Here is an 18,106-nt window from a genome sequence, read left to right on the forward strand (position 1 = left end):
ACCGTGCGATTACCATCTCTTTGGTAAACTGAAGGATCCCTTCTCGGAACGAGGTTAGAAGATTACTCCCTTGTGCACGCTGCTAAAGAGTGGCTCAGACGTGTTGGTCCAGACTTTTACCGTGCTGGTCTACAGGCCCTCGTTCCTAGGTTACGTAAGGCAGTTGAAAGGGACGGGGATTATGTGGAAAAGTGACATTTTGTTCCTTAAGGATGCATCTACATTCTGTGAAAATAGCAAAGCTGTAGGATAAAAATATAATTTTTAAACAAACGTTATGCATTACTTTTGGAATTACTCTAGTAATATAGGCTATAGTAAAGTCCGTAATAAAAGTGTTCACCCTTCAGGGCAAAGAAGATCCCTTTTCAATTTCAATTTTTACTTTGATTTCATTCTTATTATGTGTTCATATGTATTTCTATGTTTTCTTGCTATGAATATTAGACGGAATTACTATGCTTGAAGTCTTGTAACAATAAATGAGAATTTCATTTGACTTTAATGAATTTTTCAACATTTCTTCTACCTCTCACGAAATTATCAATGCAATATCACGAAATTACCAAGGTTATCACGAAATAACCAACCTTTCAGCTTAAGTTGTAAAAGTGGTTTTTGGCACATATTCAAGAACTTGTCCAGATTTGTACAGCAAGTTATCGTCTTTTAGGTGAAAAAATCGGAATAAGGATATATTTACACATTTGCATTTTAAATTAGGTTTCATGAAATTATCACGAAATTACCAATGTTTACCCTACATCTTGATTACACAACTTTTAACACTATATCACTTCGGAAAACGTACTATGTGTCTTTCTCGTGTTAAATTTTACATTACCCCGTTTAGGCATATGTACATCTTTACATACAAAAAATTTTGTTTTGTATAATTTTGTTCTGTAAAATTTTTATGCAATTGGGAACGGTACCAGAAAGAGAATGAAGTGAACAGATCCCTTGAAATTATGTCTACATTGTTTTTAAAAATTATTTTGTTTATAATTTTGACATGCAACTTGAAACATGATAGCGCATGCAGTTTTTAAGATAGAACCACAGTTTTTTCACTGTTTTATAGCTAAAACTATTCTTTAGTGCCTGACATGGAGCTATTTTTTATTTTTATTTACATTACCATATATATGTAACTTACAATAATATTTTATGTTGCATAAATCATGTAAAAAATCCATAGATAAAATATTCCAAAATTACTATTTACAAGAAACAAGCCACAAACTTTCAGAGCCTAGAAGACTCCATCATCATATGTCACCCCTTAAGCAGCTTCATGTCGGTCCAGTTTCAGCTTCTTTCTGCCTCTCAAATAACTCCGCCTTGTTTTAACTTCAGGCGTTCAATGTTTTTTTTTTTTTTTTTTTTTTTTTGGCATTTTTGTCCCTATTTCCATTGATGCAACAAATCCTGCAATAGTGTTTGTCCCAGAGTTTATGCCCATCCTCCTCAGAATTGTAATTTCTACTTTTGGACTCTTATTAAAATGACGTACAACACCATTGACACACAAATTTACAGTTTTATGACTAACAGTAAAAGATTATAAATTACTTCATTATGTAAAAATGTTTTTTCAATCTAATGATCATGCCCAGATACCTATGCATCTATTCCGGGACTAGAAAGAAGTTTATTTTCCAAGCAAGGCTGAACGAGGGGATTGACTGCTACGAAGATCACTTCAAAAGTAAGTGACCATGCTGATGGGACTTATCTGAAAAAACATAAGGCATAAATCGAAAATTCTTATATCAAATTAAAGGGGAGAAAATTCTCTATTAAAATAGTTATATTTTGAAAATTCTAATTTTTCATCATTTTTTGCGCTTTGTGAGTATACATACACCTTAACATGTTTCAGCCTGTTATCGGTCATCTTCAGAACTGGTTGATGTTGGTCTTGGCGCCATAGGACAGACAGGCAGATCATTTCAAACACATTACAAAGAACACATCACAGCCATAACAAAACTACAAAACACTGCCACATATGCAGAACACATCACAAATGCTAACCACACCTACAGAGACATCAACACAGACATGGAAATACTACACATTCAATCAAAAAGCCAGAAACTAAACACACTACAACAATACGAAATATATAGAAACACAAAACCACATCCAAATGAAATTCTCAACACAAAACTCAATTTCAGAACACAAACTCTTAGACTCCACATTATACTATACAAACACATCCCCACAGGAAACACAAACAAAAGGCGTCAAGACCAGCAACAACCTGTTCTGAAGATGGCCGATAACAGGCTGAAACATGTTTACGAGGTAATGTAAAATTTAACACTAGAAAGACACATGATACATTTTCCGAAGTAAATTCATTATGTAAATATTACAGTCTAAAATTTGGCAAAGTTGTAAGCTGAACTGTCAATCAACAATCAATATTTCCATCATTCCTAGGTGGAACATAGGGCTCTCAGAAAGCTTCTCCATCTGACTCTTTTCCTGGCCAACGCCTTACTCTCACTCCATGTCTCCCCCATCGTTTTTGCTTCTGTCAGAACAGTTCGTTTCCATGTTATCTTGGGTCTGCCAATTCCTCTGCTGCCCTGCGGATTCCAATCCAATGCCTTCCTGGCGGGGTCATCTGGAGGTCGGCGAAGTGTATGTCCCAGCCATCCCCACTTCCTATGCCGAATTTCAAATTCAACTGGTTTTTGTTTAGTTTTTAACCATAGGTTTTCGTTGGATATCTGGACCGGCCAGAATATTTTTAATATGTTTCTCAAAATCTATTAATAAAAACTTGTAGTTGATTGATAATAGTTGTAGTTATTTTCTAGGTTTCACAGCCATATAAAAGCACAAGCCGAACTGTAAAATTGATCAAACAAAGTGGCTCCCAAATTTTTTGGCTGACGGCACACTTTATTAAACACCCGCGATTTCTCGAAACAATTATATGTATTATAATAATTATTATTGTGTAAAGTCTTCTATGTAATATTGGGGTCCGCCGAGTTAGCTGTGGTAGCGCGTCTGCCTCCAGACTAGCCAGCCTGGGTTCAATTCCCGGCGGGGTCAGAAATTTTCTTGCAAAATGTCTACTTCGGGACTAGAAGAGATGGCGGTGCACAACTTCTAATCACTAGATTGTGTACCAATATGCCTGAGTTAAATCCCAAATCTCTTTGCAGTGCATATGAAGAGAAGGCATATGCCACTGTTGATAGTGACTCGCCCCATTGGTGCTATTCGACAGGAGTAGGCTATGTGCTGGCACCGGGTTTTCCTTCCTCACCTTCACCATCATCCTCACCCATTCTCTATAATACACTTACACGAACACTTACACACATTCATCCTAGTATACGACATAACTCTTCACAGATAGACATCATGAATAACGTGGCCCGCCGAAGTGGTATGCAACTTGAAAATGGATCACAGTCCTGCCATCTGTGCGCAGTATGTGGAACCTGAATCATGTTAAGTGAAGTGGGGTTCCTTGACAACGAGTGATAAACAAAGTGTGGAAATTGCTTTCTATTAGAGAAAATTTAATAATTAATAATATAAAGTGTTTTGCGTTTGAGTTTTTTGTGTTGAAAACGTTAAATAATAACTGTTTATTTAATTGAGTGTTTTATTTTTGTGTTATTTCGCTTTATTTGTTCTTAAACTACGTAAATATGAATGATAGTGGGGCGTGCAATACCCCATCAGACTCTGTGTTACAATCAGAGAAAATAAATATTAGACAATATCCAAGTGCCAGAGGACGTTTGAAGGAAATGAATAAAGTATCTCAAATAATTACTGATGTGAATAATGAGGCAACTTCCATGGAGTTTGTAGATGATTTTTCTCATGAAGACAACATGTCTTTAGAACGACCAATACTTGAATCCCTTAGTCAACGCAGGAAAAGACAGGAAGAGGAATTTCAGAAAGCAAATAAGAAACACACAGCAAAAATTTGTCGAGCATCCTTCCCTCAGACACCACTCTGTATACTCTTCAAGGAACGACCACTCATAAATTGAGGGAAAGAAGGCAGAGGACGAACACAGGAAAATTTTCTTTTCTCAATCGTACTATCAGGGACTGGAATGCTTTACCTACAGACTTACTAAAGTCTTTACCAACAACCAAAAATGTATTTAAAAATAGGCTTAAGGACCTTACTAATAGACGGTAATTATACACAGTATTTAAAGGGTGTAAATGATATGTTGTTATTGAAGTGTTGTATCAGTGAAGAATTATGTTGTGTCAGTGAAGTGTGTTGTATCAGTGAAGAAGTATGTCGTGTCAGTGAAGTGTGCTGTGTAAGTGAAACGTGTTCCTGTCAGTGAAGCTTTATAGTTTATAGTGGCAGTGAATAGTATTTGAACAGTGAAATGTTTTTGAAGTGTTAGTGAAATCAGGATAGAATCAGTGAAATGTGTCTTAGTTCAATTGCAGTGAGTGAGTTGACAGCGAAATGAGTGTAATTTGAAAGGTACTTATGCAGGTATGAACATATCATACTCATGGGTTTTAGTTCGATCTTAGTTTTAAGATACAAATTAGATTTATTTCAAATGTTATTTTAAGTGATCGTTTCATTTAATTTAGTATATTCCCTGTTATTATTATTATTATTATTATTATTATTATTATTAATTATTGTTAGTATTAATTATTAGTATTATTATTAATTGTATTTTTAATTAATAAGGTTATTATTGTCATTATTGAGTGTAATTAGTTACCACTGCCACCGGGTATATACCCACTGCGGTGTGAATAAATACATACATACTAATAAGCATTACGAACAGATTTAAACCATTCACAGAAACTGAAACAATGAGCGTACAACATAGTACAACCACAATAGCAGACGGTCAGGGTTCTACAAGCACGTTGCAAGTTGCACCTTCAGCTCCTATTATGACACCTGGCATTGTCCCAAGTAAGCAGAAGAAACCCAGACCCATTATTCTGATTACAAAAATCCAATATTTTCGATTACGTGAAGTATTTAAGCAATTAGTGTCAGAAATGGCTGTGTGTCAGTACTGTCCTAAAGGACTCAAAATTCAAGCAAGTACTGATGATGATGATGCACAGAAAATAATGTGTTACTTTAAAGATCAGCACTTGGAGTTTTACACCTTTGTATCAGGACAACAAAAAACTATTAAGGTGGTAATGAGGGGTCTGCCAGTAGATACACCTACAGAGAATATCGAGAGACAACTGCTAGAAATAAGTACCCTATTGAAAGTGTCCGACAATTAAGAAGAAAAGTGGAAAATGATGACACCGGTGCAAAGGAATGGAAGATGATACCTCTTTGGGTAACAGCGTATGATATTCATAATGCACCTGAAATAAGAAAACTCACAGGTTTGTGCAATCTAAAAGTCTCTTTCTCAGAATATGTAAGTCAGGGAGGGCCTCAGCAGTGTTACCATTGTCAGGGTTTTGGCCATAAAGCAGCAGGCTGCTTTGTCTCAGCAAAATGTATCAAGTGTGGGCAAAATCACAGTTCTAAGGAATATCAAAAGAAACCCACTGAACCACCAACTTGCGCTAATTGTAAACAATCTCATCCAGCCAATTATAGAAAATGTGAAAAATTTCTGGCTTACGCTAACGGCAGAAACAGATATTCTCATAATGAGAGCCGACAATATAGTGCAAATGTCAATGATAGAGATTTTCCCCCCCTTGCCTAAAAGCACTTATTCAAATCAAGTTAGACAACCTTGGCATTCCAGTTCTCAAACAAGTGATGAATCCTGTTCAATATTTAGTGAACTGAAGGAAATGATACAATTTATTAAACTCTTAATTTAAGAACTATTTTCAATGATATCAAGAAAGAGGCAGACCCAATTATTAGACTACTTATGTTAGGAGATTGTCTATGTAATGCTTTCCAATATGACTAATCAGTTCCAACATATTAATCACATTCACAGAAATTTCCACGTTGCATTTTGGAATGCAAATGGAATTCGATATGATAAGTATTTGGTTGGACATTTTTTAGAAGAAAATGATATAGATATTTTACTTGTTAATGAAACTCACCTAAATCCACAGTGAAAATTAACTCTTCGTGGGTATGAAGTTTATAGAAGCGATAAAGGATCTTACGGAGGAACTGCTGTAATTATTAAATCTGGTATTTATCACAGGCTTATTGGTTCACCATTATTTCACTATATTGAAGGGACTTTCGTTGAAGTTTCTTTTCCGACGGAATCCATAGTGTTTGGCGCAATCTACTGCTCATCCAGTAAACCATTCATGAAGGAGGACCTTGATTTACTGTCAACTGTTGGCGAACATTTTCTTCTAGGAGGAGATTATAACGCGAAAAATATTGCTTGGAATTCCAGAGTAACAACACTACGTGGAAGAAGACTAGAACTACATTCCCAGGAAAATAATTACCATATTTTAGCTTCTTCAACACCCGCCTATTTTTCGTACAACCCACTAGTCCAACCGGATATTCTAGATATAGCATTGTATAAGGGGAATGCTCTACCAGCACAAATAATAACAGACGATTTTTCTTAGGATTTAATTGATTATTACACGATTAGACGAAAGTAGGTATATAAAGAAAAAAAATATGGTTTATTTAACGACGCTCGCAACTGCCGAGGTTATATCAGCGTCGCCGGTGTGCCGGAAGGAATTTTGTTTCGCAGGAGTTCTTTTACAAGCCAGTAAATTTACTGACATGAGCCATCGACCTGGGCCGGGATCGAACCCGTAACCTCGAGCGCAGAAGGCCAGCGCTATACCCATGCGCTACCAAGGTCGACGGTATATAAAGATTAGAAGAAATAAAGTACTGTAATACAATAAAATAGATAATAACTGAGTTACTAAAGTTATATTTCACTAATGTTAGCTTCATCAAACATTTGAACGGAGTAGCCATTTTTAGTTGACTATCTTCTATGCGGTAAACAAATGACTGCAAAGCATGTTTTGTAGCACCATAAAGAATTGCAGTTTGAAATGTTGGTAAACAAAGAAACAAATGGTAGGGAGGTGATAAAACAGAAGAAAGTATATAAAGATTAGAAGAAATAAAGTACTCTAATACAATGAAATAGATAATAATTCACTTACTAAAATATTATTTCACTAATGTTACCTTCACCAAAACATTTGAACGGAGCCGCCATTTTCAGTCGACTATCTATGCGGGAAACAAATGACAATAGCAAAGCATATTTTATAATTCCGTAAAGAATTTGTAGTTTGAAATGTTGGCAAACAAGGAAACAAATGCTAGGGAAGTGATAAAAGCAAACAAATGCTAGGGAAGTGATAAAAATAAACAAATGCTAGGGAAGTGACAAAATTCTAGCGATAAACAGTCACGATTGGTTGAAACACGGTCCTTTTGTACTGTTTTATTGGCCAAAAGTAGTATGACGTAGTAAAAGTGTATTAGTCAGTAAAATGTTTATGGCTCTCTTTGCAATCGTGGGATACTAATATCCGCATAATCCCAAAAGTACTCTACTGAATTGTCTATAAATTTAGTTTTCATGGTACAGTCGCTTGAGAGATCTATTAATTTTATACAGTCTTAGTGAAATTTTGTCCGTTGATCACACCAGATGTAGACTTCTGAAAGGAGATAATACCCGAAACGTATAGTGAAGGGAAGTGTTTTGTTACTGAATTTCGTAGCCACGGGCGGCTTTCGAAGGGGGGCTGCGGAGCTGCAGCACCCCCAGGCATTTGTGGCTCTTGTCTCGTTTTATGATGTGAAATACATTTATTATACAGTCTCTATTTAGCGGCTCGAATTTAAAAAAAAATTCGCTCTCATTGACATGCACGCAATCGTTAGTGAAGTCACTTCCTCCCCTGGTGCTGCCAAAGCGAAACAAAGACAAGGACGGATTGGTGAAGCCACTTCCTCCCCTGGAGCTGCCAGTCTCGTCTCGGATGCTTTGAACGTTAGTTTTACCCCTCCCTCTGCTGCCCCTCGCCGTGAATCCAGAGTTTCCAGGCGCTACAAAATTTGCAGCAGTTTGCCAGTAGCGTGCAGTTTTAAATACATTTTCTTTAATGTTGTGAGTATAACAAGTGCAACAATGTTTAATTCTGTACAATATTTACAGTCTATTCAATTCAGTACTTTAATAATTCAGGAGAAATGTGAAATTAAGTTCCCATCATTTGAATCTTATAACGGAAAGAGCCGATCGAATATTTTTTGCTAATTTATCCAGTATCCCTGCTTTCTTCTCTCGATCTCCACATAGTCTTTATTAGATTAATGTGTTTCAAAGACAATTCCGTCAGCTGGGGCAACAAGATGGAGTTTTAAAATAAGAACAGGAAATGTTGTTCAAGAGAAGAAGGAGCCATTGCTAGAATGTTTTCAAACCATAATGGAATCTGAAACATCTAACAACATCACAATAAATGAGGCAAGCGCCCTGGTACAACATCGCCAGTTGGATATTTCTAAGGTTCAAATCTGCATATAAAAAAATTAAATTATGGTTTATTTCACGACACTCGCAACTGCAGGGGTTATATCAGCGTCGCCGGTATGCCGGAATTTTGTCCCGCAGGATTATTTTAAATGTCAGTAAATGTACTGACATTAGCCTGTCTCATTTAAACACATTTAAATGCCATCGACCTGGGCCGGAATCGAACCCGCAACCGACTATGCTACCGAGGCCGACTCTGCATAATGCCATATAGACAATACGGAACAGTGACAGTTGAGCAGCGAGATATGTGAAAATGAAAACCCTAAAAAGCGTCGTAAGGTCGAAGCGATTCAGACAAGGGTTGCGGCAGCCAAGGAAGTGTGTGGCCTCCCTTTCACAGAAACTAACACCCGTTTTCAGTTCATAGATCATCTGATATTATCTTCTCTTCTGTGTCAAGAAAAATTTGAATGCTACAAAAGCTCATCTGCTGAAAATGACCTAAATGTATGTGTGAAGCTTTTTGCAATGTTCGATAGAGACAAACTAAAAACGGAACTCACTGTGTTGTATCAGAGACAAGAATTCTGAAATATCAGTGACGCAGTTAAGCTCTTGCAGTTTCTTCTATCTGAGAACTTGCAGGCCTCATTTTCAGAAGTTGTGGAACTACTACGCATAGCTATCACCATACCAATGACAACTTCCGAACCAGAACGTTGCTTTTCGTGTTTGAAGAGAGTAAAATCCTATCTCAGAAATACGATGAGAGAAGAGAGACTGACCGCATTAGCTATGTTTTCCATTGTAAAGACTATGTTAAACGAAATATCGGATTTTAATAAGAATATGATTCAAAAGTTTGCAACCTACAAGACAAGGCGCATGGAACTAACCTTTAAATAAGGTAAGTTACATGGTTTACTTTTGTATGCAGCCCCCCTGAATTCAATACCCACGAGCCGCCACTGTTCGTAGCGTATTTAGCGGTTTCGTTATTAACATATTCAGGAATTCCTTTTTTATTTTGAGTACGTTGATTTTCAAAACTTTCAACAAAATAGGAGAACAATAATTCACCCGATGTAATTAAACACTGCTAAAACGTCAATTGTTTGGAAAACTTATGAATTTTGTTCTTGGCTGAAATAATATTTTCAGTTTTGTGTTGAATGTCCGCATTTAAATACAGGGTGAGTCAGGAGGAAAGGTACTGATTTGAGGGATGATAATATTGGTGATTCTGAACAGAAAAGTTTATATGAACATAGGCTATGTCCTCTTCTTAACGGTTTCGGAGAAAAATAATGGGAGCAATGAGGAACGGAAAAAGTACAGGCGATAGTAAATTAAAACACTGTTACCTTATATTCTGTTTAATTGTGTACTTTTCTTTACAAAACATGTTCAGAAAGTTCACTGTCAACTTCAGTGCACTTTGCAGACAGCTGCTATTGCTGATCTGAGCTGATTCGGACATTCCTTTACTTGAGCACAAGCATGTAAAATACGAAAGAGAAGTTCCTCTCTTGTTTCCACATTGCGCTTGTACACTTCGCTCTTACGTCAACCCCACACGCACTAATCCAATGAAATCTGGTGACGTGGGTGGTCAAGAAATGACCACCGCGACCGATCCAACTCCCAAGATACGTTTCATTGATTCTACTACAACCTAATGTTTTGGTTGCGTCCGCATGTGAGTGCTGATGAAGGACACGAGACTGAAGCCCGTCATTTTCAAACAGCTGTGTATCGGGTGGAGTTCCCGGATAGCTCAGTTGGCAGAGCGCTAGTACGTTCAACCAGAGGTCCCGGGATCCCCGGGATCGATACCCGGTCCCAGAACAATTTTTCCCTTGAAATTATTCAAATCTGCTTTACAGGGAGCCTTACCTGAAATACTAGATTTGTATAATAGACCATATGTTTATATAAACATGTTTTGTTCAGAATCACCAATATTATCACCCCTCACACCATGTACCTTTCTCTTGATTCACCCTATATTCAAAGACTTCAGCACTAAAGACTATACTAATTTGACACACCACAAATTATCTTCCAAAATATCTTGCTTACTCTGGTTTTTCGTCTAATGTGTTGAACTTAAAACTACCACCTTAGGTATCCCCTATACTAGGCCTATTACTGATACCGACGAGCTATTCTTGCTATATTGAAGGGAACATAAGAGCTCACAAACCTGACCTATAAAGAATGAATATTAATGATGAAAAAAAGTATTTTCAGCACAATTATTGTTATTTTAATGGAAAAATAAGCCCTAGGTGTAGCACAATAATTAAACTAAAATCAGAATAAAAATGGCATTTGCCTCAGGTTTCTAACGAAATATCGCTATTAAGGGTATGGATCGCTGAAAATAACGAAAAAGCATTATAATGGAAAGTTTTTTTTTCAACTCTAAAAAATAAAATGTTTCAGTTTTCTAAATCTGTGCAAACTTCGGTTCTTGTCACGTTCGGCAAGCTTGAATGGAACATGAAGCTTGAAATGCACGACACTAATATATGTACAGTTACCCTTAAAAGGAATGAGACGACTCTTGGTCGTCGGAAGTTAAAGTTCTACAGCGCGGTTCACTCGATATCGACGTAACGATACATAGCATGAGAAATACGGCAAGAATTGTTACGAGGACCACAACAAGGACAAGGACCAAAATAAGAATCACGAAGAAGACAGCCATTTAAGGCCACGATTTCACAACATAGCTAGGGTCACAAGCTATCATTGCTTCTCTGTACCGAATGGCAAATGCCTGCTATGGGATCTACATTCTAGACTGCTGTTGTCACTGTCTTGTCTCGGTAGCTCATATAGTAGCGTGTCGGTTCCACTGCTTAACCGAAACGTCTCGTGTTCGATCCCAGGTGAAACTTTTTTTTATTGAGGTGTAATTAATTTCTTCAGAGTTCCTAGACTATCTAATTTGTCGAAAAATATGAATAATTTATGCCCAATTTCTGGGTCTTACAAGTGGGCTGAACCTCGTCAAAAAATAAATCTTACTTGAAAGTTAAAAGTATTTTTCTCAAACAAAAATCACAAGAAACAAAAAGAGACCTGCCAACTTAAAATCTTGTCCACATGCCATCAGCTTCTATTACAGTACAGCTCTAAGTCGGTCCGGCATGGATGTCACGAGATTGTGGAATAAATTCTAATCCCCGGCGAGATCTTCCCAGGTTTCAACAACTTGATCCCACATTTCGTCTCGATTTCGAGGGCGTCGGTGGACATACGTGGCTATCCTTCTCTTTTTCAATTCCGCCCATAAATTTTTGATGACATTCAAATCAGGTGACTTCGGAGGCCAATTAATGATTTCGATCTCGGGTCTACTTTGAAACCATCTTTCAATGCTTGCGGCATAGTGCACGGGATGGCTATCCTGTTGGTACAGCAGTGTTCCTTCGGAAAAAACGTTCCAGAATGTGCTCGTAAGTTCCCGTATTAAACCGGCTATCCATGCGTTCTATAACGCCAGGTCCATCGTAAGACATCCACCCCAACACGATATCACAGACTACTATATACAGTCACGAAGCTTGAGTTTTGAGGGTGCTAGAAATAATAGACTGTGACGGTACTATTTTGCATTGCCTGTAATGAGGCGATATTGGCGATCCTAGTGGTGAGCAACAATCTAATGTTTGCATATTTACTACGTCTTGAGCTTCGCGACTGTATATACTAGACTGTGACAATATGCTAAAGCGCCCCGATCTTTCACGTCGGTGCACATAGCGCTGATCATGTGGGAGAACATACTCACGATAGACACGGACAGGACTTTCGTAATCACTCGAGATGGTTGTTTCGTCGGAGAAAATTACATTTCTCCAATCGAAATCCACTCGATTGGTAACGAAGACAAGATGGTCGACAGCTTGTGCTTCCCCCAATATTTCCATTTGCGCAGCCCTCCGGCTCCTAAAATCGCGGTTCCTCAATCTGCTGATCACAGTCTGTGAAGAACCGGGAAAGTTAGATGCTGCTCTTATTTCGTTAGCAGTCCGAAAGGGGTCCTGTCGAACTTCTTCGAATAAGAGAGCACCCACTTCCAATGAAGAAATCCGGGGACGCCCAGGAATAGGGCGATTTTCGACCTCCCCTGAATTTTGGTAACGATGAACCCACCTCTAGGCTATACTTCCAGAAACACCGACCAAACGGCCAGCAGATCTAGCCCCCTATCCAGCCTCAACTAGAGCTATAACTCGCTGTCTCATGTCACGTCGATTCGCCATTAAGGTGAGAAATGAGGATGACGATAATACTTTAGTGTAGACAATGACTATTTAACGTGATATAGAATTATTCAAATAAGGGTCATCTTGCACAGTAAGAGTTAATAAATCAACTCTAACTTAAATATTTAAATAACAGGATATAACAGGAAGTCCAATTGTTGCGAAGCTAATCAAATTAAATCTAATTACATTTATTAAACAAACCCCAAGTTATGACACCACATTGCTACAGTTAAATTGTAGGTTATTAACATAATCATTGAATAGGTCCATGCTTATGTGTTGGACGACAAAACCAAACATCGAAAAGTTCGAATCTTGCCGAGGAATGTAACTTCTTGCTTTTTATAATGTAAATCAGACTTCTAACTACAATCATTCATATTTCTTAATATTTATTAATATTTATAGCCAACATTGAATTTGTAAAGAAAAGACTTTAGAAATCTCATATGGAATTTGTGATCTGTAGTGATATTGACATATATTATCTCTCGGAACTTTTCCGCAAAAGTAAGTTAAATTCACTCCTTGAAACTGGAAATCTTAGCCGTAGACTCATTTCCCCACCAGCATACAAGCTGAAGTAGCACAGCCATTGATAAAAGTTTTGTACACTGAATTAGACTGAATTCCTATTCGGCAGCACCTATAATCAATGGCTTGTATGAACATGATAAACAAATCCTGTTTCCAATGTTACTGAACAATTTCAAAATATTAATTTAAAAACTAAAAATGGCCGTAAATGCTGTATCTAGTCATTATTTACATTTATGTCTACAAAATGAATCTTGGAAAAACGTATATGTTACTGGTACTACTGATATTAAGAGTAAATGTATTGTATTTTTCACTTCATTTCAGAATCACTTCAGTGGATGTTCTCCACTCAATGTTGTAAAAAAATTCAAAAGTAAAATCATGTAGATAATGCAGGGACTTAAAAATCTCATGTATTAAAAAGAAGAATCTATATGTAATGAGCTGCAATGTAACTATCCTCATATTCTTAAATACTACAAGAAGTACAGTGTAATTTATCAAAATTTATGAAAGAGGGAAATAGAACACATTTGAATAGAAAAGCACAAAATCCAGATAATGCAATTAAAGCTATTCGGAATATTATTAAAGTTAAACTTGTAGATATCCTAAGAAAGAAAATATTTTTTCATTAAAATTAGTGATGATAAAGTAGAGGATCCCAAATCTATTGCAAATTCTTTTAACGTCTTATAGTATATAGTACAGAAATATTATTGACATTCAAGATTTTGCACAAGATACTGCAATTAGTTACTTAACACATGCATTTAATAGTTAGTATTAATATATGTAATTAATCAATAACTGCAACAGTGCTTATACATTCAATCATAACATGAATTAAATTGAATGCACATTAAATTAAACACGTAGATAAAATAGTTAAAATCAACTGAAGGGGTGAGAATGAAATAATCCAAAGCCACACTTTTTTAACAAAATTTTTTTTGTGCGAGTGCATTTATTACACATATGGGAAAGCTATTAATAAAATATTGTAATAATTACTCAACAAATGACATGGCCTAAGGACTCTAAACCTTTGTAATCGTTTGTCTGTGTGGCTTAGGAATATATTTTTAATTCCATTTTAATTGTTAGTTTTTAATATATATATATATATATATATATATATATATATATATGCATTTACATTGTATGTGTGTGTGTGTATAAATGCATTCATTAGATTAACGTTTATAATATTATAACTTGTAATTTTGTAATTTCTGTGATCATTAACACTTAATCTGAGGACTTTGTAAAACTCTATACAACGTTATTTAGAAAAAAAAATCGTTGATATAGACTAAGAATCGAACTCCCTCTCTTCTACACAACACGCAGAGATCTTAGCATCTGAGCTATTGCAACGACACGAAAGCTTTACTTTCTGTGCGGAGTGTCGATGTAGTCATGAAGGCCATTTTCGATTTAACTACACGATTTATGTATATATTTATCTCTTATTTACGTAATATTATCATATTTTTTGCAGTTTTTGAAGTGAATTCCGGAACGATGCTAGTAACAAACCAAATAGCCTGAATTTAAGTAACTCAATATTCGTTATCTTGTGTATCAATGCTCTGGTCTCTGATCACGCGCAGTGTTTTACATCTGAGACTTAGGAATATTCAATCGTCTCATTCCTTTTCAGGGAAACTGTACATTTCCTAAAATATGAACTACGACCTTTGTTATAAGATATTCCACTGTAATTAATAGGGACATGTAGTGTCAGCAAGATAGTTGTCCATCTCTTAGAGCAAGACGTAGTACAGGGACATCACTTTATTTTTACTTGCATTTTTATTGTACCTGTGTTTCTGAATGTACTTGACTCCCACCCCTTTCACTAATGTTCTTGCTCCCGTCAGCCACACAAACTTACGGCCGCTGTTGCATTCGAAGTCTGCTAGCAGGGTAAAGAATATAGTGTGTTTCAGAAATATGGTTGCGTTTTCCATAGAAGGGAGAAAATATATTATTGAAGCTTATTTCCAGGGGCAGGTATTTATGGAGATTAATTTTATCATTTGTGTTTTTCAATATTGGTGTCGTTGGAGATTGATTCGTACTCTTGTTGGATATTAATAGAAATTTTGGAAAATACAACTATTTTGAAATTGGAGTATTAATTCTGTATGAATATTACTTTCCAAATAATTAATATTAAAGATTCATTGGATTCTGGTAAAGGTGCGGTATGGCCAATAGACAATATTTCTTGGATTGACACTGTATTTAACACACATTCATAAAAAACGGGAAAAAAAACTTGCAGCCCTCAAATAATACTTTCAAATTATTAGTGTAATGTTGAATTCTCCGTCTTTTGAGTTCACTAATGTAATTAGAACACCTGGAATATCATGCAATGTAGCCTAGTTGAATGTGCAACAAATCCAAATGAAAAAATGTCCGAAAAAAGAACTCAGAATATGAAATTCGCTATAAAACAACACAGTAATAATAATTCACGAATGTGTTCATATTTCGCTATTATAACTCTATTTCGCGATTTGTCGTGATTGTTTTATCCGCATATTATTAATCAGAATCACTTAATTCATAAAGATTAGTAAAAATCTATTGTATATCTAGCCTATTAGGCCTATGTCGTGATTTTCACGATCTCCGTAAATATCCCCCCCTGCTTATTTCGCACAGGTACTGTGTGTAGCATGACTGAATAACTTTATCTGTGTGGACTGAGCAGAAGTGAAGATTAGAGTTACGGAAAGTACGGTAATATGCTGAATAAAGTAGCCATTTATAATGAATAAAACCGCCTGAGGAGTTGAGTTTGTGGAAAAAAATCTTACTACTCTACTATATTTTGATAAAATACCGTAAAAGTAATGATCAAACTGAAAATCCTAATATCGTATTTCCCTATAATATAAATGGATACACTACTTTTCTCTCCTCCTATAACTAGTAAAATGATTTTTTTACATATTTTATTAGTAACACTAAACTCCTGTAATGGAACGGGGTAACAGTGTTTCCGAGTATAGCCAGGTTAATGTTAAAAATGTTAGTAAAAATAAAGTGATGTTCCTGTATATAATGTACGCTAATGTGCTGTAGACAGTATAATATATAGTGCATAATGAATACGTTCGCATGGATAGCTCAGTTCGTGAGTAAAAACACTTATTCTTAATACAGTACTGCATTTTGATTAAATAAAAACCTAATGAAAATTATCGAACTCAAAATCGCGATATTTCCTAGTTTACGTAAATGGATGAAGTACTTTTCTTCCCTCCTATACCTATTAAAGTGATTTGTTTGTGTTTTATGCCAGTATCATCGAACTCCAGTCGTGGAAGGGAGTAGCGAACGGTGTTTCCGGTTCTCTAAAGGTATAGTCAGGTTAATATTAAAAATGTTAGTAAAAATAAAATGATGTCCCTGTACTTCCGCTGTGTCGACTGCTAGCTGGTGTGATGTCAGTGCCAACTCCTGGGAGAAAGCAGAATCTCACGCTCAAACTGGTTTGAAGGTCATTGACATTAGTCCTGCTACATCAAAGGTACCGAAGTGTCCATACTGTATAATTATATAGGCTATGCGCTGGAATTACTAGCTTACCTCTCCTCTTACCCCTCAAGAATCATAATCCCCTCGCAGAGATCTTTTCGTGATCCCTGCTCCGTTGCCTGCAGTTGTTTTTTAACCATCCCTGTACCTTACTTCCTCACCTATTGCTTCTGGTATGCCACTGGGTAGGGCTTCAAAAGTAAATACTGAAAGGTTTATAATTGAATAATCAAATCATTTTAACACACTACATTACAATAATTGTCAGAAATATTCTGATTTTAGTGAAGAATGACTATGATCAAAACTCTTGTAGATAACGAAAGACTGGAGAGATGGATTATCCGATGCAAGAATAGTTTAGAGAGGGCAAAGAAGTCTATCGATCTCTACTTCACGATGAAGAGTGTGACACCAGATTTGATGTCTAACTGGGATACAACAGCACAATGGTTCAAAAATGCCACGTCTGTCTGGTGAGTCGAATTTTGTGGAAAAACATATTCGTGGTTATTTGTATTATAGATTTGTTATATGTAGGCCTGAGAAATATATGCCGTTATACTACCAGTGCACTTTGTGCGCCTCTAACTTTGAGTGTCTCAGAGTCGTGGTGAGTTAACGCAGTGTCTTTCGTTCATTTGAACTCATGCTTATCATCACGGTAAGTTAGTCCTCAGCATTTGGGTGGTTGAAAGCCACTCCTTTGACTTCGAAACACAACTATCTGCTAAAGAAAAATTTAAAGACATTATTTTCTTCGTTAAAGAAAGATTGCACTATTATAAAGACATTTTATTTTCTGTCTGTGAAAAATACACCTAATATAACATTGACAATTATCAGTCTTATTAGTTCACTATGTTAATATGATAGTGTATTACGTTTTTGTTTTACATAATTTTGATTTCATATATTGTTGCAGTGAATAACAAACCACATTTTCAAATTTTCAAAGGAAAATGATTGCCTGTTGCTAGAAAACACAGCCTTATATCTAGAAAAACTTCGTTCCACTTCTGCAGAAACAATGAGAACAAATTTGAACTGTCTTACACAAGCATTATCTATCTCAAAATCTGTAACATAATTATAAATTTCCTCATTTGAAACTGTCACAAATTTTACATAGAGCTAAATATCCACAATGTTTATCCAGTACTTTTTTCATCTTGTTTGATATATTTTTTCCTATTTCGTGTTCAAACTATTCGGTTCGTCACACTATCAATGACTACATGCTATTTTATGTCT

The 18,106-nt window shown here is 36.1% G+C and overlaps 1 protein-coding gene across 3 annotated transcripts in view; it reads left to right on the top strand.

The window, feature by feature from the left end:
* The window catches only part of LOC138698312 (alpha-tocopherol transfer protein-like), a 95,337-nt gene that overhangs the window by 41,768 nt on the left and 35,463 nt on the right, over positions 1-18,106 (top strand). For all 3 annotated transcript variants that reach the window (XR_011331826.1, XM_069824135.1, XM_069824136.1), the window contains exon 3: positions 17,169-17,328. Coding sequence is in view for 2 of the 3 variants with exons in the window: in XM_069824135.1 (XP_069680236.1) it covers positions 17,169-17,328 (160 nt within the window). In the remaining variant the exon portion in view is untranslated. The remainder of the gene's footprint in view (positions 1-17,168; positions 17,329-18,106) is intronic.

This window comes from Periplaneta americana, chromosome 4 (assembly GCF_040183065.1).
Source record: "Periplaneta americana isolate PAMFEO1 chromosome 4, P.americana_PAMFEO1_priV1, whole genome shotgun sequence".
NCBI lineage: Eukaryota > Metazoa > Arthropoda > Insecta > Blattodea > Blattidae > Periplaneta > Periplaneta americana.